General features: G+C 36.0%; 2 protein-coding genes and 1 long non-coding RNA gene across 4 annotated transcripts in view; 1 reads left to right on the top strand and 2 right to left on the bottom strand.

Annotated features, from left to right (window-relative positions):
- LOC135222933 (uncharacterized) overlaps positions 1-7,636 on the bottom strand; it is a 21,056-nt gene extending 13,420 nt beyond the window's left edge. The window contains exon 1 of the mRNA XM_064261378.1: positions 7,170-7,636. Coding sequence (XP_064117448.1) covers positions 7,170-7,335 — 166 coding nt within the window. The 5' untranslated portion in view covers positions 7,336-7,636. The remainder of the gene's footprint in view (positions 1-7,169) is intronic.
- Positions 2,186-24,183, top strand: part of LOC135222935 (uncharacterized) — a 22,280-nt gene continuing 282 nt past the window's right edge. Inside the window, exons 1-3 of the long non-coding RNA XR_010316395.1 lie at positions 2,186-2,557; positions 12,406-12,538; positions 17,783-17,933. This is a non-coding gene — a long non-coding RNA (uncharacterized LOC135222935). The remainder of the gene's footprint in view (positions 2,558-12,405; positions 12,539-17,782; positions 17,934-24,183) is intronic.
- The window catches only part of LOC135222932 (gamma-tubulin complex component 4-like), a 25,317-nt gene continuing 17,113 nt past the window's right edge, over positions 15,980-24,183 (bottom strand). For both annotated transcript variants that reach the window (XM_064261376.1, XM_064261377.1), the window contains exons 11-12: positions 23,414-23,489; positions 15,980-17,610 (exon numbers count right to left, since the gene is read on the bottom strand). In XM_064261376.1, coding sequence (XP_064117446.1) covers positions 17,155-17,610; positions 23,414-23,489 — 532 coding nt within the window. In that variant the 3' untranslated portion in view covers positions 15,980-17,154. The remainder of the gene's footprint in view (positions 17,611-23,413; positions 23,490-24,183) is intronic.

Raw genomic sequence — 24,183 nt, 5'->3', positions numbered from 1 at the left:
ACTTGCATAACAACCGAACGAGACCACTTATTTTCTGGATGACGTAGTACACACGAGGCTGTAGCGCTGGATTGAAATGGATTGACTCAGAGAGTAAACAAAAGCGCAACTCAACAAGAAAATGCTGTAGCAGCCAGTAGACTCCACCTCACCTCGTTGCAAACGCGAGGAAAAACTGAGTACCGCATGTGGTGGTATATGGTGATTGTGGAACGTTAACTATAACTGATCACTGACGTTTGGTTGGAACACTAGACCAACCACTCTCGATCAATACGAACAAAAAGGGGCCCTCGGTCACAACACCACTTAGTCGTCACATGAATGATCAAATACGAGTGACTCAAGTATATGAAATGGTCGTGCACACGAACGCATACACTTACAAACCACTACTGGATTGGTGCAAGTCACTCAAATCTCCATTTGTCCTAATCAAGCCTTTATATGCAGCGACAAGTTTTTCCTATCACGCAAAGCTCTTAAGTTACATCCATTAATTGTTATTGAAATGGAAGGAATTTAGTCTATATATATATATAATCTATATAGATATTTTAAATATATATAGGATGATGTAGGTTTCTGTGAAATTTTTAAATCAAATGGTAAAATGACAATGTCTTCACTACGATTATCTCAAATATGATTAAATACAAGCAAGAGTTTATTCATGAAGATGTCGCAAAGGAAAAGGAAAAGAGGTTTAACAACACTACTTCCTGTAGTGTGGAAGGCGTATGGTAGGATTTAGGTGAGGAAACTAAGACAGATAATATGAGAACTTGTAGGACGAGAGCCATGTGGATTTAAAAATCACGAGGTGTGAATTCGAGGTTTGTTTTGAACAGTCGTGAGAGCAGTCTGAGAGTAAAAGGAAAAAGCTTAATGTGACTACGTGAACACAGAAAAGCTTAAGAGTTTCAGGAGATGGTATGTGGAAGGCACTTAGAATTTGCGGTGAAATTATAGTAGTTCACTGTTGGATGTTATAATACGTCCCCTTAGCCCTGTTACTTAGCCACATAACCAGGCCCACCGGTGTCCATGTAACTAAAACCGGCTGCCAGGATCATCACAGGTTTGGCAACCTTTTGATCAATATTGGAAATATCAATACTTCCCCCGTCCTAATACACAGGTGGCAGTGACATTACAAATTGTGATAGATGAGAGAGAGAGAGAGAGAGAAGAAAATTAATGTAATCAATTAAACTCCTTTATGTTATCTATTCTGTCCTCCTAACGCAATAATTTTCACTACTTTCTTCTTCTTTGTATGATCAATGTCTAAATTAGGCATGGCGTTTTCATCATTCCTGAATTCTTGGAGAATATAAAAATTCACGTGACTTGAACCAGGTTGCATGCTCAGGAGAATGCCATGTGTTTTAACTTTTATTCCTTTTAGCAATACCTTCTCAACGTTCCAAAATTTAGCTTTTCGTGGCCAACCTCAGAGTTATTAAAAGTGGTGTAATTTGTTAGTCATACAGAAATACTAAGGAACTTGGTTGGCAAGCCACGTGAGGCATAATTTGCAATAATACTCTGAATTTGAGTCATGAAGCTAATCATTTGCGAGGAAATTTTGCAAATGCCAATTACAAAATTGCAGGTGCTGGAACTCTTTAGTACAAACTGTACAGTCTACCAATATTGGATACGTAGTAAGTACAACTTCGAAATGGCTAAGTTCAAAGGTAGTATACAAAGTTATTTCAGTTAGACTGGTCGTTTGCTCAGTGAATGAGATTTCTATTAAGTTGTTCATACACAGCATAAAAAACAACTGGAGACTGTGAAGGCTCTTAAACATTTCCTTAGCCTCAGCGGAAGTGGTTGGTATGGTATTAGCATCCCACCTCGGTGGTCGCGGGTTCGATTCTCGGCCATTCCATTGAGGAGTGAGAGATGTGTATTTCTGGTGATAGAAGTTCACTCTCGACGTGGTTCGGAAGTCACGTAAAGCCGTTGGTCCCGTTGCTACCATACAACAACATAAACATTTCCTTATGCAGCAGTGAACTGTGAGCTTTGCTTGCGGATTAACACATTTTTTGCAAGAAATCGATACTTGACAGTTTCTGGCAAGATACTCCATATTCTTAATATAAAACCAAATTATGTTGTATTTTCTCACCTAGACATCAGGGTGGAAATGAAACATCAAATAGAAAATGACCTCAGGTCAGTCACCTTCACCCTTAGGGGACATTGATAATTTGAACAACACTTGTTCAAACCGCGATTGGACGGCATCGCCACTAAATTTGAATATTCTAGTTAGAATATTTTGTTTTTATAATGCACACAAACTAAGAATTTGCATGCACAGGCAGTAGCCGCCAACTACCAACACCGCCGTGGCATCCGGTCGAGTCTCGGACTCTCGAGAGTTGCATCCTTGTCTGACGTCACGTCGTTGTAAAGGATCGTGTGAATAAACTTTTCGTGTTTTTGTATTTTTGTGTTCTCTTTATGTTGATCTTGTCAGATTGTGCTGGCTATATACCAGCACGAGCTCTTTCATTCAAGAGTATAAACTTTATTACAGGTAGGAAGGAGAAAGCTGTACCTACTATATGTAGTACATAGACTCCAGTGGTAGCTAATAGGCCTAAGGGAGCGCTGTATTTAAACTGAGTAGGTTAATAGGTAACCCGTGTGGGACTTGCTTTGTCATGCATTTCTCCTCTATTTTATGAAAAAATTTAATGTTATGGTGGTAGATATAAATCACTGGTGTAATTTCAAACTGTAGGCCAACTGGAGAGTGAGTAATGTGCAAATGGCACTGTAGCAAGTAGACTCGTGTATAAAATGTGAACTACAAATAGATTGCTGATTCAAATGCAATTATTTACCCAGTTAAAGAGCACGATAAAGTCGTAGTTGTAAAAGAAAAAGTAAGATAACCTAACCTAAGTGAGTAAGAAATGTAAAGGGCCTTGACTTAGACTAGCCTATATAGGCCCAACCTTCAAGGAAATGGATAGCCATGAAATTCTGTATCTACAAGCTAGCAATAGGTAGGTAGTGTAGCACCGAAAGAAGGACAATTTACCAATAACTTTAACAAATTGGTTACTACTAACAATTGGTCCAATGTGAGGTTAGGCCTATTTTAATGTAGTATTTCAGTGGTTAGGTTCAAATTTTATTGACTCGACCCCATCTGGTTTTATGCATAGCTATATACCGGTAGGTAGTCTTTGAATATATATATATATATATATATATATATATATATATATATATATAAACTTATGAATAAATATGGATAAAACTATCATGTGGATAAATACTTATAAAACTACTATCCCTGTGTAACTTATCCAGATTAAAAAGTAATACCCTAATGCACTCTTGCTTGTGGTTAGATGAACTGTATCAAGTTCTATGGTTGAAATAGGGGTAACGTCCTGTCAGATTTTTATTTTTATTTTTTTATTACAGTTTTCTACAGTATTTGGGTTCCTTATTAAGAATTGACATTATTTTTGTATTTTTGGAGGGTCGACTGTAATTAACCCCCAGGGGTTAGTACTAAACACGGCGAAATGCATTTGACGCCTTAATCCCTAGTGGCTGTTGTATTCGCGGAACGTTCCTTGCAGTCTCTGCTGAGTTATTGCCTAGAATTACCAAAATAAGGACTACACTAGGCCAGCATGTATTTTAGACCTTGTTGTCAACATAACAAGTATATTGTATTACTTATGTTCTTATTGTTTCAAAGAACATAATTCAATATTGGAAGGTATACCATCTGCTGTAGCTATCATGAAACCGCATACTTTCTGCCAATTTATCTTATTCCAGTAAAAGCTCCTAATTAAATATCAGTGGAATATTCAATATTTTTAAGTAGCAACACAGGGGTTGAGAGATTCGGCTTCCAGATTTTTAGAAATGAAGAAATCCTATAATAAAGTATCAGAGGTTTTGAAGTTGATATAGTATATTGATCATAAAAAGTGCTAAACATTTTATAAGGTAACAGAAATGATTAATATTTCTAACCAACTTGGATGATTTTCACATTAAATATCACCTATACTGGATGCAGAAAACCTGGACATTCTCAGAAAGTTTTAATTAAGTGTCTCCTGCTGCATGCAAATTATTACTGAACCACAAATTCAGATATGTATGGTATATATTTGATCTTATGGGAAAACAAACCATTGCCTTTTATTTAGGAATATTCTACGGTGCAAGCTTGAATGTTTTGTTAAACTTAGTAACTAGGTAGATGATGTGTGTAGGTAGGTTAGAGAGGTAGATTGGCAAGTGTGAATTCGCCCACTTCATGTCATAATGCATGTCATGGGCACTTTTTCTTTTAACTCTGTTAAAGTCATCTTGCTCCACTCTGATTAGTTGTAATGTCTTTAATCATTGTAATATACATGGTTTTTGTGTTTCTTATATCATGAAAGTTTGGCCACTTTTCCTTCATTGGTAGATTATGCGAGGATTGTGCTAGCTGGTCTCCTTAAAGGTGGAGTGGTTTGACAGCAGTAGAGGAAGGATTAGAGATGCTAGTTGGTTTCTTGGAACGGGATCAAATATACGTGTATATATATTATATATATATATATATATATATATATATATGGATGTATGTAGTATGGTAATGTATGTAGTGTATGTATGTATGTATGTATGTATGTATGTATGTATGTATGTATGTATGTATAAAATTAAAAATAAATGTCCTAAGCCTAAGACGATTTTTTCCCATCATCTTGTGATGCCATGTTGTCAGTAACGACACCAAATAGTGTTCATGCTGTTCTGTGTGGTCAAAAACATAGGTCACTGTGATGTCTAACCTAAATGCCCAAGTTTGAATCCTGGCCGGGAGCACTCATCAGTTAAAATTCCCCTGGGTAATACTGTACGTTACTCCCAAGGTATGGTGTTTATCAATTATACATTTGTGTGTGTGTGTGTGTATTACAGTCCAGGGAAATTATGATTGATAATTGCGTCTGCCCCAAACAGGATTCGAATCCGGGCATTTGGTGTAAACATAACTATAAACAGTGACTATAGGACCACTCGGAAGGTGTAACGACATGAACTGATTGGTGTCATTATTGGCAGAACGGCATCACGAGGCCGAAGAAAATATCGTCCGTGTGTCAGAACCTTTTATTATTTTTGTAATTACTACCAGTTAAGCTGTACACGCAAACCATGCATTTTTTTCGAACCGCTTATCCTGTAATTAAGTATTTGTGGTGATTACTTTTGGTGCAGTTCACATGTTTTTGCTTTTAACACCTCCCACACCTCTCCCAAAGAACGTATACGGTAAGAAACATTTTCATGTACGAGGAATGAATAAATATGGCGTTCCGTGCCGTACTTCTAGTCTTGTAAAATTCCTACTCATCATTCTTTAGAAATTAAGAGTACTTCTCAAGTGTGGCGACAAAGATTGTGTAGTATAGTACAACCAACCCAAGTCTTGGTGAAGTTTTGGGTATTCCCATTAATGAATTGTTCATTCCATGATTGGACGAGGATAATCCTCTTAGTCTGTTAGCCTATTTTATATTTTAAAGTAAACAAACTCTACACTATAATTATACAATGATTTATGGTGGCTTTCTTGGGTCCGGGGCTCGACAGGTTTTTGCTGGTTTCGATCTAGGGAACGGTCGCTGACTCAAGTGATTCAGCTTTTTGCTTCGCTGTTTTCATCTTTTAGCAGGGAAAGCAATTTTGGAAAAGCAATTACGTCAAATCGAATTTAGAATAATAATTATAGTTATCGAAGACAAATTGCGCGACGAAAATATGAACACTTCAAAAGAATAACTATTGACTCCTCGTCCATAAACACTGTAGCCGCAGTGAGGAACTTTAGAGTATTTACTGATAATAAATTGCCGATGAAAAACCATATATTGCACATTGTAAAAACCTGTAATAATCATATTAGAAACATTCCATTTATTAGAAAATAATTAAACGTAGATACCCTGAAAGCAACGATTTGTAACCAAATACTTTCGATGCTTGACTATACTGCAATGTTACATACTACGGTCTTCCTAACTACCTCCTAAGAAAATAACTGCAAGAGTACAAAATAGAGCCGCCAGATTAATAAAGGATTACGATGCCGTGACTAATAACTTTGCCACTAATCGAGCTACATTGGCTTCCGGTAAAAGCAAGAATAGAATAGAAATTCTTAAAGTTTTTAATACACTAGAATATGGTGAACCAACATATTTAAGAAACTACTTATGTTTGTTTAGACCCGAAATGAATATTGTTATCAGACATCCAAGTGAAGCATATAGGCTATTTGAAACTAGAACAAATTGTAAGTCAGGTGAGAGAGCATTTGAGCATTGACCAAGACTATACAACAAAATAGTGTACCAGCCGAAGTGAAGAGCATACAAGAAGAAAGCAAATTCAAAAAAGAACTGAAGACTCCCCTATTCTACAGGAGCTACGATACTGATGAGAAAATATTAAAGAGACAATTGTCAGAGGTGTGTATTTCTGGTGATAGAAGTTCACTCTCGACGTGGTTTGGAAGTCACGTAAAGCCCCTGGTCCCGTTGATGTAAAACCAGTGGTTCCATGCAACGTAAAAACACCGTACAAACAAACAAACTAAAAGACAGTTATAAAATATAATTAGTAACCAAATTAAAAAAACTAACAAGGGCTCGCCACAGAGAGAATTATCCCTGTGGAGGGCTGTGGTACATAAAACCAAACAAACAACAGAATAGCGTCATTATACAGAGAACAAAACTGATAGCTGTTTGGAATAAACTAAGTAAATTGGGCGGGGGGTATTTCTGCATAAGCACAAGAGTATTTAGATCCAGGATGACTTGTAGGAGTTATATATATACATATATTTATGTATATAGCCCAGAAATTTAAAATCGATATTAAGAGTACTTATTCTCTGTCTATTAGGCAATGCTTACTCTTCGAAAATTAGGTTTGTCAATCTTCCTTGAGACTGCCTCAAGGTGGCCCTTCAAATTAAAACAGTATGTTCAATAAAACTTAAAGGCATCTAAGGGGCTTTAGAATGAAAATGACTTAACATTATAAAACATGGCATCACTGTACTGTTCGCTAGAGTTGCAAGAAAATTAATGTGGGGAAAAAATCCTTACCAGAATCCGATGCATCGTATTTATCGGCGGTGGCCCATCCGTGATCAATTTCTTGTCTTTCGAATGGTTGTTGGACCTTTACTACTTCTTCACTTTGTCTTTTGTGAAGAAAATGATCCCAAAATTTTCTGTTCATTCGCTTCGTGCACCTTGATTTCTCGTTCATTTTAAATTGGGATGAACCCGATTTTTCCGTCAGTCGACCACAACTTTACATTATGTAAAGCAGATATTAACAGATCGAGTCTTTTGAAAAGCTAAATGAGTAGAAATACCGAAGTTAGTTTTGCTCTCTGGTGATTTTTATAACGCTGCTCGATGTCAATACCTTGCCCTTCCCTTATGACTTGCCTCGCACTAGGCCTAGCTACCACTTCAATGCACCTAAGCTGAATCTTCAGGAAGAGTTTTTAGTTATTCGTTACTTGTTCCTCAGTCTGAGTAATAGTCACCGGGTCTGAAAAATTAATGAGTTAAATAGCGCCATTACACAGTTTTCAAATTAGAAATTTCCTAAGCAATTAGGTCTCACATTCTAAATTTAGTATCTAAAACGCTGTATATACCTATGTGAACGCATTATCATTAGGATATTTTAATGTTTAGTCCGTGTGAACCGGCAAATCACAGGATAATATTCAAACGAGTAATGCGGGTTAGTAAATAGGACTTCAATTAAACGTCGTGGAATCTGATAAATACAGTCGTTTTCTCCCAGACTAAAAACTGTGTATTGCACTTTCGTGAGATGAATATGGAACAGTTTTGCTTTCTACTAATATTCACTCTCCAAGATTTTATCATAAATCTGTGAAAAATAGGAGGACAAAAATCCTTACAACCCACGTAAAGAATTTCCGTAGCCTGTAAAAGTAGGCTAATGACGACCAATTTTCTGATATTTGCTTTTTCTAAAGAGTTTGAAGTGAGCGAGGTTCTATGGTCGAGACAAGTTCAGTTCACCGAGCGCGTTCTCAGGTCGATACGTTACGTCCACACTATGTTACGCCCGACTAGTAAGAGAACCATTTACGTGTTTGATTGGATCATTGAGCCTGGTTTTTAGTCTTCACGCCATGTAACACTTCATGTCTGGGTAGAAACGCCTGTTATATTGCGCAAACATACCTTCCTGCCGAATGAGTCGATTGGTCGCTATGGCTGCTAAATAGATTTTTTTTTTGTGAGGTCATTACAACGGCGGGTAATGAAGAACGAATTGCATGTTTTTCTTTCATTTATGCCGTTCATAGATTTAGGTTTGTATTTTCTTCAATGGAAAAGGCTAAGAAATAATTTGTTTTGTACGTATGTTGCAGAAATAGTTCTTGAGCGATCTGATAGCTTTATGTGTAGCAATGAAGTTCACACAATTATGTTTCATTTATTTCCTAGTTTTATTATTCCTGGTTATGCTTGCATGACTTAAAGTACCTACTTGGAAGCGAGAGAGAGTTAGTTCGTAGCCTTAGTTTCTTTTCGGTTACACATTTAAATGCTAAGTAAACTACTTCATCTTGAAATATGCGTTCAGTTCAAGTAATGGCTGAACTTAAAAATTATTAAGTTAGTAATTCTATAGATTGAAACAGAACATATTGCATAATCCCCGTTGGGGGTTATTGCCGTCAGTGTACCTCATGCGGTGCAGTGTAGGCATTTCTTTAGGGTCATTGCAGTGTCTCTACGGCCCCTATACCAGTAACCTCTTTCATTCTTTTTCTGTACCTCCGTTCGTATTCTCTTTCTGCCATCTTCCTTTTCATATTATCCTAACAATTGTTTTATGGTGCAGCTGCGAGGTTTCCCTCCTGTTACACCTTTAAAACCTTTTACTTTCATTGGTCCCAGCGCTTAACCATTGGCTTAAATAATATATCCTTCCATTTGTATTCCAATACTGCATGAAGTTTCCTACTGTATATACACATGCAATAGAGAGAGAGAGAGAGAGAGAGAGAGAGATTCTGTTTGGAGTCTTTCAGTTGCTTTATGGTTATTTACAAAGGTAGATTTATTGTACTATCAAACTTATTCTTGAATGTGTTTTTAAGGATTCTAGGTAATATGGATACACCAGAGTTCCAAGTCTATGTTAATGCAAGTAACAAAGGACTGAAATAATAATTTAAGTCTAGGTCTATGCACCCATGACCTCATTGTGCGTATATTGTTTGAAGGACATTTAATAGAAAAATAAAATTGCTGGGGATCTAATGATAGCTATCTACCAAACTGTAAAGTTGTTAGGTTTAATCTGTGATACGAACACTTTCGAACCAGAAAGCGCACTTTACATGAGTAAAAGCCAAATTCAAATACTTTACAAAGCTCAACCGCAGACTCGTTGAAAAGCTTACAGTTCATATGAAAGTCTGTGAATCCCCTGCAAACAAATTGTCCAAGTCGAAAGTGGGGAACCTTCTCTCTCTTTCTGTCCATAATGGGTGGTCACCAAATGAAAGTCTATTCTAAACAGACAGATCCAAACAATTTTCTCGAGTAGGATATGCTGCAGTATTGCATAATGAAAAGCTAATTTTCTTTACCCAATAATCAACAGTTTCCATTGCGGACTTACCTGCTTTATGGTCAACGGGTAAAAGTATTAAAAATGGGCTGCCACAGAAATTTTTAAGAAATTATTTTCCATGACTAGAAGATCTTTAGAAGCCTTTCCAAAATTATTGTCCCAAAAAATGTAATCAACAAACTTTCATTCAGAAAATTATATAAAGTTGGTTAAAATGTTGAAGTATGTTGGGTCTTTGCTTGTGTAAGCATTAAAGGAAATGAAAGCAAAGATGAAGCAGGCAAAGCTACTATGACTATTTAACTCTGTTTTTCTCCATCTGTCCATCCCCCTGTTGTGTTTGCGCATGGTAACACTGCGTCCCGGGCTTAAATAATATCCTATTTCGAATATTAACGGTGTAATTCGCATACAGTAAATTATTAAAACACTTTTCAGTTGCAAATGTACACCCAGATATCCTTTTATTTACCTAAAACTTACACATAGCTTAAATATTTAAAGCCCGGGACGCAGTGTTACCATTCGAAAACACCACAGGCGAATGGGCATATAGAAAAAAACAGAGTATAGATTAAATATACTAGGTCCTGTCAGTGAATTGTTACCATCTTCTAATTTATTACATTTAGTAAATGGCAGGCTTTGTGGAATACATAATGAATCTGACAATAACAAATTAAAAAATATTAGACCAACCGTTGGTTTCTGGTATTCATCTAAAACTTAAACATTGAAGGTAATATATTATCTATAGTCAAACCAAAATGACTACGAACATGGTTGTCATTAGGTGCCGTGCCGGACTTCTTCCTGACTTGTAATCTAAGTACTATGTATAGTTAATCTGCATGCCTCAATAGTTGCCGTGCCGGACTTCTTCCAGACTTGTAATCTAAGTACTATGTATAGTTAATCTGCATTCCTCAATTGTTTAATCCGGCCATAAAATCCTACTTATTTCTCCCACGGGCTTTCCAGAAGAAAGAGACCGTTCCAGGACAAGGCCAACTCGATTTACAATCTTTGAGGAGCCAATAGTAATAGTATTTTTTTTTATCGCAGTGTATCATATTTTGTTTTCATCAGTAAGGCTGGGCTGGATATTGGGCATTTGTATAATTCATTTAGATGATTAGAAGCTAAATCATCCTTACCCTACCCTCCTACCCTGTTATCAAAAGTTTAATGTATGATTTAAAATCTTCTTTTACTACAGCTTTTTTGTTTATTTATTTTTTTCTCCCATAAATCCTCTTTTACTTGTCATTAAATCTCGGTTCTTTACCTCACTTTACATTTTCAGTGTTAGAAAGGCAGAACAATAGTGTCAAGGTGTTTACCCTTTTTTTACCTGGTATAAGGAAGATATGTCAACGTTTCTGCCTCATTTGCATGCCATCCCAGCTTAGGCAAAGGGTTTATGAATCAAATCTGGGAAAAGCGGCAGCAACGAAAACGTACATGTTTGTAGTCATTTTGGTTTGAGTACGTCTAGTCTTTGAATTGTCACACTCGTCTGACTAGTGGGTATTTGTTGAACAAACAGTATGACCCAGTTCCTGATTGCAGATCAATACTTACTATCAAACATATCTCTTGGGATTGTCCAAATGTCGAATATCATCATATATGAAGTATACAATTTTTGAAAGAAAATTTGGTAGAATTTTCAACATTTTCAGTTTATTACATATTTAGGGAGATGCAATATTAAACAAGTTCTAATGAAGCAGGGCAAGAACAAACATCGGGCCAGCAGTATGAGATTTAAGATGATCTCAGTGGTCTGGTTACGCATTTATGTATATTGTATAAATAATACTGATTTTTTAGTTATGATGCATCAGATCTTCTCCGGTCTTGTTATGGAGCTGGTTGAGGCTGTTAAATCATTTAGTAATAACTGTTTTTAAACTTAATTAATGATAGAATTGTTGTATCCATTATTATTAACAAGAACCTAAGAAATCCTGTATAGTTTATGGTGTGTCCTGCCAGGTTGTATAATGGAATAGGGTTCTAGCGTATATACATTAATGACGTCATTTAAATACCTTTTGTGACATTCACTTCTACCTTTCTGACTTAAGCCCTCATTTGTTGGTTTTCTATCGATATTTTTAGTGTAATATCTAATTTTATCTTGTGCAAATAAAATTTGATGTAGGCTAAATGTAGTTTACCATAATTGTGTTGTGGAAGAGTGAATAAAAGGAAATGGATATTTTTTAAGGTATTACATCGCAGCTGGTTTTTTGTTTAGTATACCTTAACAAAGGAGTCGTTAGTACATATATGTGAAAATTAGCAGAGTACCCCAAGGGAGAGCCCATCAGTACACAGTGTGGATAGGCATAAAATTGCTCCATGTTGAGGGTAAAGGTGGCCCTCATAGTATCTATTTTAATTAATGTTTTAAGTACCAGTTCCAAGATATGAAGGTCTTGGTGGAGCTATTGTGTAGACGCTTTTGATGATCTAATTGACAGTTCCTCTTACTGGGATTATCATGAATAAGCTTTTAGTGGTGTTCTCAGAAAGGAGCCTAATATGGCCTGAAAGAAAGCTGCTGATAAATTTTAAACTACTATTTGTATGGTGTATATGTGGTTAATACAAAAATGTAAGTGGGGTTGATTACCTGCAGCATTTAAATCTTTGTTGAAAATTGGCTAAGTTTGAGTCCTCTGTCTTTTTCAGTTTCAGCAGTGTGTTTCTATTATAGGAATCATTTGGATGGACTTGCCTTCACATTTTCACTTGAAGATATTGTCAAGGAGGACCTGTTACCAATGTTCTTCAAGGTGGTCTAGGCTTTCATATGAAGTGGAAGGTAAGGCTTAATTTCAAGGGTTTCTTCTCCTCATCTAGGCTCATATTCTCATAAATTTACAATGCATGATTACTCTTAACAGTTCTACAATTAGGTGAGATATATTAGATGGGATACCTCTTTTGTTTTTGGTAGTAACTTTATGTAAGACATTGTAGCTTTTCCCACTGATGTATGAGCTTCGATAATCAATTATCTGTGTATATTTTCTTTTCTATCATTCTATTGAAATGGTTTAGCTTTTGCGTTGGCTGCCTTTTCGGACAAATCTATTTACTTGAGATATCACTGGATAATCTCCAGGATTTAAATGAGTGTGTTTGAGTGATTTTCTCAAAAGGAGCTTCCAACGACTCCTGATTCAACCAGAAGGTAGATACATATCAGGGAAGTGCAAATGCAACCACCTTCCAGGCTTCATGATCATGCAGGCCGAGTAGTATGTTGTTGCTACTGGTAGTGAACAAATCCACCTTTAGGGAACTCCACATCCACTGCAGTGCTGAGCTGAAATATCAGGTTAGATATAGTACAGTCGACCCCATTTATTTGCGGTTCAGAATTTGCATCTTCACCTGCTTGGAGATTTTTCTTTGGGACATACATATCTCCAAATTATTCATGGAAAATTTGCCTATTTGCAGACATTTTCGTAGAACAATTTTCCTAAATTACTGTATTTTTTATTATTTTCTTTGCTAAATATACTTTCTGTACTATTTGGTGATTGAAGCATTAAAATAGTTATAAGCATTTTTAGAGGGGTTCTTTGATGTTTGAACCATTAAAATTGGCAGTAATAGTAAGAAATTTAGAGGTGATCAAGTATTCGCAGATTTCAGCTATATTTGTGGCTGGTTGTGGTCCCTATACCCCACAAATACTGGAGGTCGACTGTACCATTGTGAAAGCCAAACATGGTCCTTTTTTAATGATATCCACCAAAACATTGTTACACTGGAGCAAACACTGACACAATGTTCAGTTCATGATCCTCAGCCATGTGAAGATATCATTGGGTAGATGACTAAACTTTTCTGACCCTGTACCCTCCTTATGTTCTGAACAATGGATGTTGTGTTATTCATTACTCCTTCTGTTTTGCTAGATGCATGGTGGTGAAAACTAAATGGTTATAAAATCACATATTGTACAGTAATTTGAAATTACCTCTGTGACAGTGTATGATCCCTTTTGATTAGATGAATGCTGCCTAAAAATCCAGATGGGCACCTTAGCCCTCTTTGGGTAAATTCAAAAAGAGAAGGATCTCTTGAGCAGAAAGAATTAGTTTAGCTATGCTTCACAGATTATCGACATTCTACCATTATCATAGACTTGTCATCACATCGGTGGCAAAACAGGAATATTGATTACACAGCTGTGGACCATGACCTGCTCACCTGCAATTGTAAAGAATGAATCCTAAATTGGCTGTGACTATTCTTTCAGTGAGAACATATGACATATGAGAACTTACCATAATATGCTTGAATTCTTGTGAACAACTGCACGACCATTACTAATCAAAAACAAGACTGAATTGGAAAACCTATTCTGTTCCAAAGCCTAGGAACTTTTGTACATAAAATGTGGAAATATGCATCTTTTAAATGAATTGAAACACCTTTTTGCTCCAAAGCCTAGAAACTTTCTGGATTCTGATTGTATGTAATGTGGAAATGCATCCTTTGTTAAAAATGAATTTTGAACCAAAAGAAAAACCACCTGTTTGCTCCAAAAACAAGGCCCTAGGAAAACCTTTCTGGGATTTGATTGTTACTGTAATGTGGGTAAAAAAAAACTATGCATGCATCCTTTAAAAGTAATTCTTGCTAAAAGTCTTTTTTTTAGTTGCTGGATTGAAGCTGTAGCCTCTATCTGGAGAAGGTTATGCCTGAGAATGTGATTCAGAGGCTTGATATCGGTGACAGTTTTCGTCCTGTCTTTTTTATAGGAACAATGAAGATTCAACTTGAAGTTGTATGGGTGTGTTTTTTGGGGGAATCCACCCCATCCATTTTAGTGTGTAATCTCAAAATGGTTCAGCTTGAAGTTGTATGTGTGTGTTTTTGGGGGAATTCACCCCATCCATTTTAGTGTGTAATCTCAAACCATTTTTACTACCTAAGGTTCCACTCCTAAACTTACCCACAACCTCCAGTGGATCCCAGTGCAAGCTCTCATTGGAGAGATCGGAGTTTCCAGGAGAGGCCTCATCTTGACTAAAGGGTAGTGTACTGGTATACTTGAAGTAACTCCTTCCATTAAAAGAGTGGCTGCTACCCATGCTATTGATGCCTGAAGGCCTAGGAGAGCCATGAGAGAAAGTACCTGTGGCTGTAATTGACTTTTCCTGTAAGGGTGATTTCCTTGCCCAGCTAGTGACTAGAACTGACTGGTATATTTTCTGTGGGTAACACTCCCTGGTTTCCTTAACAGGATCCTGATTGTTACCAAATATATTTTACCTACTTAATCATTGATGGTAGGCTCTGAAAAGAGGTTAAGGTCCCAAAAGTGTGCTATTCTCTGTTTGGAAATTATACTAAATCAGAAAACTCTCCAAGGTCAGAATCTCTTCTCTGCAAGACATGTGCTAAGAAATTAATGACCACACAGAGTACTAGAACAAGGAATATTTCCATGAATGAAACAATCTCCCTGGACCTTAAGAAGTTCCCTAATGGTAGTGGTTCCTATCATCAATGGCTGGGAGTTAATAACAGTCGGGAACTCAGGAAGGTACCAAACTCATGTCTGATTAAGGAGAGAAGGAAAGAGATGGTTGAGGAAACATCTAACAAGCCTCAGTGCCCAATGGTGGCTGGCAAGCCTGTGATGAAATGTCATTTTTTTTTTATTATCTGAGTACATATGGGTCAACATAAGCCATATGTAACCTATACTTGATCCTGAGTATGTAATCATCCCTATAATATCAAAGTCGTCTAGCTGACCTGTTAGCAGCAGACTTGTTTCATGGGTATGAGCAGTTTAAAAAGCTTGCAAGTCCAGTCTAGCATCTTGGTAAAATTACATGTGATCTGGTTGGTCAGTAGGCTTTCTGGTGAACCCTGGACTATCAAGTAATGGACATTATCTCTGGCATTGGATATCTACTCATAGTTGGTTCAAGCACAGACAGCATGTTCAAGGAATTTTGGTACAGAAAAGAAATATGTTGCCTGTGTCATCCTTTGAGTCATTCTTATCTGGGACAGGTAACCAGCTAAAACAGTTTTCTGGCCTTTGAAAAGTATGATAACCAAAAGTTTCCTCTAAAGCACACAAACATTGAATGAGATGAGTGGTCAGCTGGTACCTATTGGATCCATTTTGCATGTGTACTACCCACTTATCAGTGACCGTCCTGCTTTTATTTTCCTCCTTAGGAGTAGTCTTGCCTAGGAAACATTTCATCGGTAAATGAAACTGCACTTTACGATATAATTTGTTGTTTTACAGAATTTTTTAATAGAATAAGCAGCATTTTATGACATATGATTCAGTTCCTTGAGGATAAGCATTAAAATATATAAGTGGTCAGTTAAATCCTAAGTAAGTTTGAAATAAATGCACTCTTACAAAAATAAGTCTTCAATAAATACAATAAATCAATGATAAGAAACATTTACTAACCATTAACTATAAAATTTGAATGTTTTTAAGGCTATCAGGTAAATAAAATTAAAAATGCATAAAAATGACAGAAACTGATATAAAGATTTCTTTTATACATATATAACAAAATATAGTGAAGATGATAATGATAAAGTACATACTACTGATAAACATCCACCATCTTACTCAACTTGAAAGTTCTTAAGCCTTTCTTGCAGTGTGCTCACTCTCATTATACAGACAGCTACATTTCTAGCTAGTTAGTTACTCTGATTTTTATCGGCATTCTTTCCACAAGTAAATTGATACCCTGTGCCTATATATGATTATGATGGCCGTTCAAGGGTAACATCTTGGGCATTTAGGGACTCCTTAAAAATGTTATCATACTGAATTGTCAAAAAGCATGAATTAAATCTAGTAAATCCTTTTATCTAATATAGTCATTAACAATAAATTCTAATTTATTAAGAGAAGAGAATTTGAAGCAAAGTTTCACTTTGGTCATTTTACCAAATTTATCCCAAAAGAATAACCTTTTTCAGGCATTAATCCAAAATATAAAGAGAGTGATTTATATACATTGTAGAACAGTGTACATTATAACTTAAGTCGGGTTTCTTCAATAAAAAATTTTAGGTAGTTATTTAGCTTCAGACACACTAAAGGAACTGTCTGACATACAACAAGCTCCCCCCTTAACTTCTTTTTACTTTCATTTGCTTATTTATTTACTTATAGTAAATAAAATTTGGAGTAACTTATAATTATTCAAATGTTGTAATTTATCTAGTAAAAAACTAAGAAATAAACATATACGCTTCCTAATTGTAAATACGGTCATATCAGTAGTCCTAAATATTTACCTTATCATTTGATAGAAAGGGTGCAGTGACTTTTGATATTGAAGTCTGTACTATTTATTCTTTATTGCAAAGCAAACATACAAAAGACATCCATGAGAAAGCATAGTGGAATTAAATTTGGATAATTTATTGGGCTCTCTCTGCATCAAATGCAGACCTAAAAGTTTTGGCATTACTGCTGTAAAATTTATTATAATCTATCCTCATGACGAGCTGTGAAGTGTACTGGGAACGCTGATGTACAGAAAGCTCGGACAGCAAAAAGAAAAGATTGTAACAATCTCTTTGGAAAACACTGCTAAGCATCTTCATTTCTTCTTGCCAATCGTCTTCCCTTTTTTGTTTAACAAAATTCAACCTTTGTGGCACATCAGTATTGTACTGTTCTTCCAAAATAGTGCAAAACTTATTCACCAGGTTTAGAAGGATGAGGAGTCTATTCCAAATCAACCCATTACTCATAAAACACTGCGCAACTACAGACTCAAGAAAGTTATGATGTAAAGTTGCCAAGTGCTGATAATCACTAGTTTTGTCTATTTCTCCTATAAGTTGCCAATGGTGTGACTCTAAAACATCCACCTGAAAAGAAAAAAGTAATGCTTGAAATTAGAATGCTGCACATTTACTTTCCTTACAATTAAATAACTTTTTGAATCAGAACACTCAGTTAATACTTTAATCAAATATTCAATTAAAGCTTAAAATGAATTACTTCATAGAATCCTCTTCTTAATAATTATCCCATTTCCAGAGGCTTCAGTTGACCTAAAAACAAAGAAAACTGTAGTGAGTAGTACACATAAATGTGAACAAGTCCTGAAGTTTTAGGCAGCCAGAAATGTCACTATTTGTGCTGTCGGATCCACGAGTTGAGAGGTGAGAAGCTGCTTCATAAGTAAAAGGTTTGTATGAAAACACCAATGTTTTTTAAAACTACTTGTTTTAAAACAAACCACTGCCTATAAAGTTAGCGAAAATTTCAAATTAGATGGGAAGGGCTGCTAAGACTGATTAAAATCTCTATGATTGCCTGAGAGCTCCTTGGGACTTGTCTGAAGCATCAAAGCCCTGGTACTAGAAAGATTTTAATAAATAGGAGAGTGAAGGAACATACAAACCCCAGTCTAATAATTATCCCAATTCCAGAGGCTTCAATCAGTCTTTAAACAAGAAGGCAATACTATTTATTAGGTACTACTGAATGGCCGATCCTCAAGTTTTAGGCAGCAGCTAGAAGTGACATTTGTGCTGTCTGATTCTTGAGCTGTGAGATGGCTATGAGAAGGGAAGTCACATCGTAAGTTTCCAAAATTTATATTTCCTTCAAAGCAACATTGCATATAAAAGTAGCCAAGATTTCAATTTAACTGGAAAAGATCAAGCTGCTACAACCTGCAGATTGGTAAAAAAATACCTTTTCCAGGCACGAGATACCCAAACACAACTTGCATCCTTCAGTTGCAGTCTTAGGATTGGATCTACCACAGATGCAAACTGTAACAGGCTCATGATTCATTTCAATTGTCTTGAAAAACAACTGTGTAAGGTATTTTCTCAGGTCCTTCCTTATTCTGGTTTAAGTCTTACTGGGAAGAGACAGCTGTCCACAAAGAGTGTTGGGATAGAGTTCCAACCATAAGAAAATGCTTATTGGGTGTGATAAGGGACTTTCCATGAAACATTTTGACTGGATTCTGTCAACTACCACATTCAGGTTTGATTTAAGCACACTTCTTTGCGGGCTCCCCCAGTTAACCAACTGTCTAGGTAGTCTAGTAGAATTACCGTATATATACTCGCATATCATGCGACTTTTGAAGCCCTAATTTAGGAGCTGATTTTAAGGGGGTCGCATCTTACATGAGATATAAAATTCGAGTATGTAATAATCATATGTTAGTATCGTGTGATAAAATACAAACATAATGGGTATGCATCTTTTCCATGGATCTTTTAAAAAGTTATGTTTTACTTCACTGCATCCAATAATATTATATGTATTTTCATATTACTATTTGTTTGTATTATAAAATACAAACGTAGCAATCATGTTTTGGTTTGAAAATCAGCTGAGGGCAATTGAGAGTAAGTTTGTTTTGCTGTGTTGAACTCAAATCAGAGCGACTTTCTTGCTTCTAGTTAGCGCAAATGAATCTCAAGATACTCTATTTATAGGAGATAAGGTTATTTTACATTATACAGTGTTTTCAAGTGGAAATATCACTTAAAAACATATTGTTTGTGAACAAAATTTAGCAATTTTTTTCGTTAGTAGATGGCGCTAAAGGCATGTTTATTGCGTTAACAAAAACCACCAGATTCCGTTCAATATTTTCACTTTATCTCATCAGAATACTACGAGCTTTGCGTATTTATCTTTTATTGGAGTGAAAACATTAAAATATGTTCTTTTCATGCCCAATAGTTTTGATTAAAACACATTTCTCTCATTTTGTTTACGGTCGAGTTTGAAGGTACTAGACCGAAGTTTGCAAGTTTCATCCATATAGTACTATTATCGTGCATTGGCAACAAAGATATAACTCCAGTAAACTTACGCCGTCAAACACAACCGTAGATAAAATTGAGAGAAAATCATTTTAATCAAAACTTCAGGTCTTGAAAGAACACATTTTACTGTTGTTTTCACGCTTATAAAAGATAAGTAACATAATGGTAAAAGTTTGTACTACGATGAAATGAAGTGAAAATAGCGAACGGAATCACATAATATTTTTACACAATAAACATGCCCACAACGCAATCTGTTAACGAAAAAAAAAAAAATACTTTAGTTCACGAGACGTATTTAATTCATATTTCAACTTAAAAACACGTAGTAAAATGACAAATTACCTTGTCTTATATAAGTAAAGTATCTAGATATTTTACGCTAACTAGAAGAAATGCAATTCGCTCTGAATTGAGTTAAATACGGAGAAATAAACTTGTATTCGCCATCAGCTGATTTCTAATTCAAACCACTGACTGCTTGTTAGTATTTTATGATATAATAATATGAGAATACACACAATATTATTGGATACTGTAATGTATAACTTTTTAAAATAATCACAGAAAAGAGGCATATTCATTGTTTTTATTTCGTAAATATACTAGCCATCTGCAGCCTGACATAGCTCAATTAGGTATGCTGATGTCGGTCTGAATCTGATTCCCGTTTCGTGTCAACTTTTATTTTTTTCTTCCTACTGATGTGTCATAGAATGCATTGAACCTCCAAAATTGGCTTATATTAATAAATTACTAAATTACATCGTATATGTAGTATACAGTATACTGAAGGCTAGGCTACTGTATTAGTATATATACGATATATGCACCACGATATCATCATCATCGTACATCATCGTATATGCGAGGTTAACTTGTTAAATGTTAATCAGTTTCTCTTTGTACTGAATTATCATACGCCAATGTGCATTGAACCTAGAGAATTAGCTGTAATTAATAATTACTATGCCATATATGTATAAAGTATGCTGTGTAGCGTACACTAGGCTACCTTATATGTAAAGATAGTACTGATTACCCTAGCGTAGGCTAGGCTAGTATAATATTCTTACAGAAAATTAACACGGGCCGACTTATGTCCTAATCGATTTGCGACTGGTTGGTCATAACTAATTGCGGTAGTAAGTCGACTACTACCTGTAATGTAAAAATATATCGGTCCTATTCTCCTTAATGTCATTTGTGACATAAATATGGTAATTTTTTACTATCGTACGATTGTTGAAATGCAAGCAAAAAGGCTGTTATCGGATTGGTTGTTCATAGCATAGCTGTTTCTAGCTGTATGCGTTTTCCAAACAAGTATATCATTACTACCGATACTTTTTGCTTTCTTTTTTAATTTTTAAAATTAACTAGAAGATGGGATAGATTAAGAGGTGGAGGAAAAGGGGTTAGCCAAACTAAAAAATAGAATAGATAAAGAGGAGGAAAAGAGTAACATTAGCCTATTGTTAAATTTTGGTCTCGTAAATTTAACTCGCACGATACGAGATACGTGATAAAATCATTTTTTGAGGGTGAAAACTTGGGGGTCGCATGATATGCGAGATCGCGTGTTATGCGAGTATATACGGTACTTCTTTTCCAAGTTCCCAGACAATTATTGGGGCAGCGTTTAACCCAGAGGGCATGAGCTTGAATCTTTATGTACTTTCCCTTATCCAAAACCCAAAGTAGGGGTGGAAGGGAATAGAGATGGGGACACATTATTGTGTCCTTTCAGATTGATAGAAGCGGTCCAAGTCCCACACAGGTTGAGAGAACATAATACTTGCAGAGCAGTAGTCGCCCAGAACTCACAACTTGGCAGTACAACAGTTGGAGACTATCTAGTATCTCCTGCAAGAGAGGCTTTTCTCGTAGAGCAGCATCAGAAATGTCCAGTTATCTGAGAAGGTCTTCAACAGCCATGAACCAGGAAAAGTGGGCTGTCTGCTGTGACCAGTGTCTTCAACAGGATTTCTCTCCAGTCAGAAATACTATTCAACAAGTAGTAGACTTCCTCATTTTTTTCTGAAGGGAGAAACTCCTTACAGTGTCACCCAAAAAGTGATACAGGGCTGCTCTAGGGTTAGTTCTAGGTTTGAAGGATGCAAACCTATCATTTTCGTGAGAAATCTCTATGCTTAGGAGTCTCACATGTAGTCCATACGAAATCTTACAGGCTTCAACAGATAGCAATTTGATCTCAAGACAAGTTTCCTTATAGCCTTGGCCTCTTCAAAGAGTTGGTGAACTTCACTTCAAAGAGAGTTAGTGAACTTCGCAGACTTTCTTTTGACATTTCATAAACACAAGGGGTTGGGGATCTGTAGCCTTCGAATTTGTCCTGGAATTCGTAGCTAACTAAAAATTGCTCAGTCCACGATGACAGATTCAAATCTTTCGCCATCCCTTCCCTGGGAGATTTTGTTTGTAATAACACGGCTTCCTCGCCTAGAGATAGATTTTTCCTACGTCAAAATCCCTTTTATATCCCATCAGGGCATTACGTAACCATCTCAGACCGGGTTATTGAATACTTTTCATCAGTAAAGGCCAGAACTAGAGACCGTGTTATTGAGGACTTTTTATCAGTAAAGGCCGGAACTAGAAAGAAGTGTCCAAGAATACTACTACGGTATCTCCTTTTGGCTGCGTGATGTGATTGTTTAAACCTACAGTTCTCCTAGACATTCAGATGCTAATACAGCGCATGCAAGAACACAAGATGTTAGGGGCCTAGGCCCTTCCATCAGCCTCACTCAATGTAGTCATGCTGTCGTAACCTATAGATGGCAATTCACCTTCAATCCCTCTAGTTTAATGTGCAAAAACTATAAATTTTGTCTGACAATGCCAGTCCAAACTAAAATTATGGTTGGGTTACCTCCACACTAACAGCCCAGTTGAAATTTGTCAAAATATTTAAAAATTTTCTGATAAACGTATTTAAAAACAAGTATCTTGCTATTACAACAATTTCGGTACAAGGATGTGTTGTTTTGGAGTGCAAAGACTGCATTTTCTACAAGGCTTCCCATTACCAGGTCCCTGAATAGGGTTCTTTAACTCCTATCATTCCCTCAACTCAGCAGTTCTATTGCAACTACAACTATTATCCTCTAATTAGCAATCTTCTTGACTGCCTTGTTATCAGGAGCTCAGACTAGCAAACTGGGCTCTCTTAGACATGAGCAACATTTCATCACCCATAATCTTGCTGTTGTCTCCTACCATCATTCCAGCCAAAAATGAGAACCCTTTGAAGGGGAAATCCCTTATTCTGATAAAGGAAATCAGTATTACAGATAAAACATGCCTGCATGAACTCTAGGTTTACTCTAGTGTCACAGCAAACATCCTAGCACAAACAAACCACTCTCTAAACATGGGCTGAGAATTATTTTGGTTTCCGATTAAAAAGGCAGACCCTTACTTTATTCCAGTCACATGACATCTGGAAGGGGAGTACATTACTGGCTTTCTTTGGAAATGTTTCTTTTAAAGAAGTAGACAAGGGTACAGGGTGATCATCAGAGGTAGTGTTCCTCAAATATCACTGCTATGAGTTCAAACAAATTCAACTACACTGTGTCAGTAAGTGGTATGGCAAGTCCCAGCTACATAAGCACCTTAGTGGAGAGCCAAGGGTCTTCTTGATGCTGTGTTCATGCCAAACTATTACTAGGGAAAGGGCAGTGATCTGCAGCCCAACCAGACATAATTACAGTATGTAATGGATATGGTACATGCATATATTCCAACAAAACTCCCTTTTTCTAGAAAATTAAATCACATCAGAAAAATCAAGAAGTTACTTCTAATAGCTGAAAATGTGTAATTAGAAACTTTTTAACAATACCTGAAGATAGTACTGTATGTTGTCAATCAAGAGACTCATTTGATGGCGTGAAGTCCAGGGCAAACTGTCCGGCTTACTGCAATAGAATATACATGCATAATGTAAGTTATATAATTTAATCTCCAGTTTCTAGTAGTATAAACATTGAAACATCATGTAGAATTAAAGACACAATTTACTACTTTTTCATTTCTTAGATTAAAATTTTTTTAATTCAAACCACTGTTTAACGAGAGTATTAGCTGGTGACAGAGTGTAAAGTTTATGTATATTGGTTAAGAAGTACAGTAGCAATATAAAATTAAGGTCTGTAGGATATGAAACTTCAAAGTTTTGAATTGGTTAAAGAGCTACAGTAAGCAGTGTTTTACAATGATTTCGGACATTTGACCAGACAGTGCAGCACTTAATATTTTACCTAATACTTCATGTTTTCTTTTTCACAAAGAATTCGACTGCCTTCATAAAATTTGTATATCTACAGAGATAATGGTATTAGTGCTATAGTCATCAACCCTTTTGTCTTCTTTTCAGCTGAATCACTAGCTGGGGTTGTTTTTAATGAACCTTTTTCAGGTGTTTCTAACAATCACTGAATGGCTCATTTCATAATTTGTTTTGGCAGTTGTTTTACAGATGGATACCCTTCTTGATTCCTCCCCTACATATTTGTTTGTGCTTGGAAAGATGTTTAGTTGTATCATTACTTAAATACTGTTATCCAGATAACTTGTGATATTTTACATTATGCATAACATAGGGTGTATATA

Source organism: Macrobrachium nipponense, chromosome 8 (genome assembly GCF_015104395.2).
Source record: "Macrobrachium nipponense isolate FS-2020 chromosome 8, ASM1510439v2, whole genome shotgun sequence".
NCBI lineage: Eukaryota > Metazoa > Arthropoda > Malacostraca > Decapoda > Palaemonidae > Macrobrachium > Macrobrachium nipponense.
The sequence above is the reverse complement of the archived record's forward strand: the minus strand, read 5'-3'. Positions and strand labels throughout refer to the sequence as shown.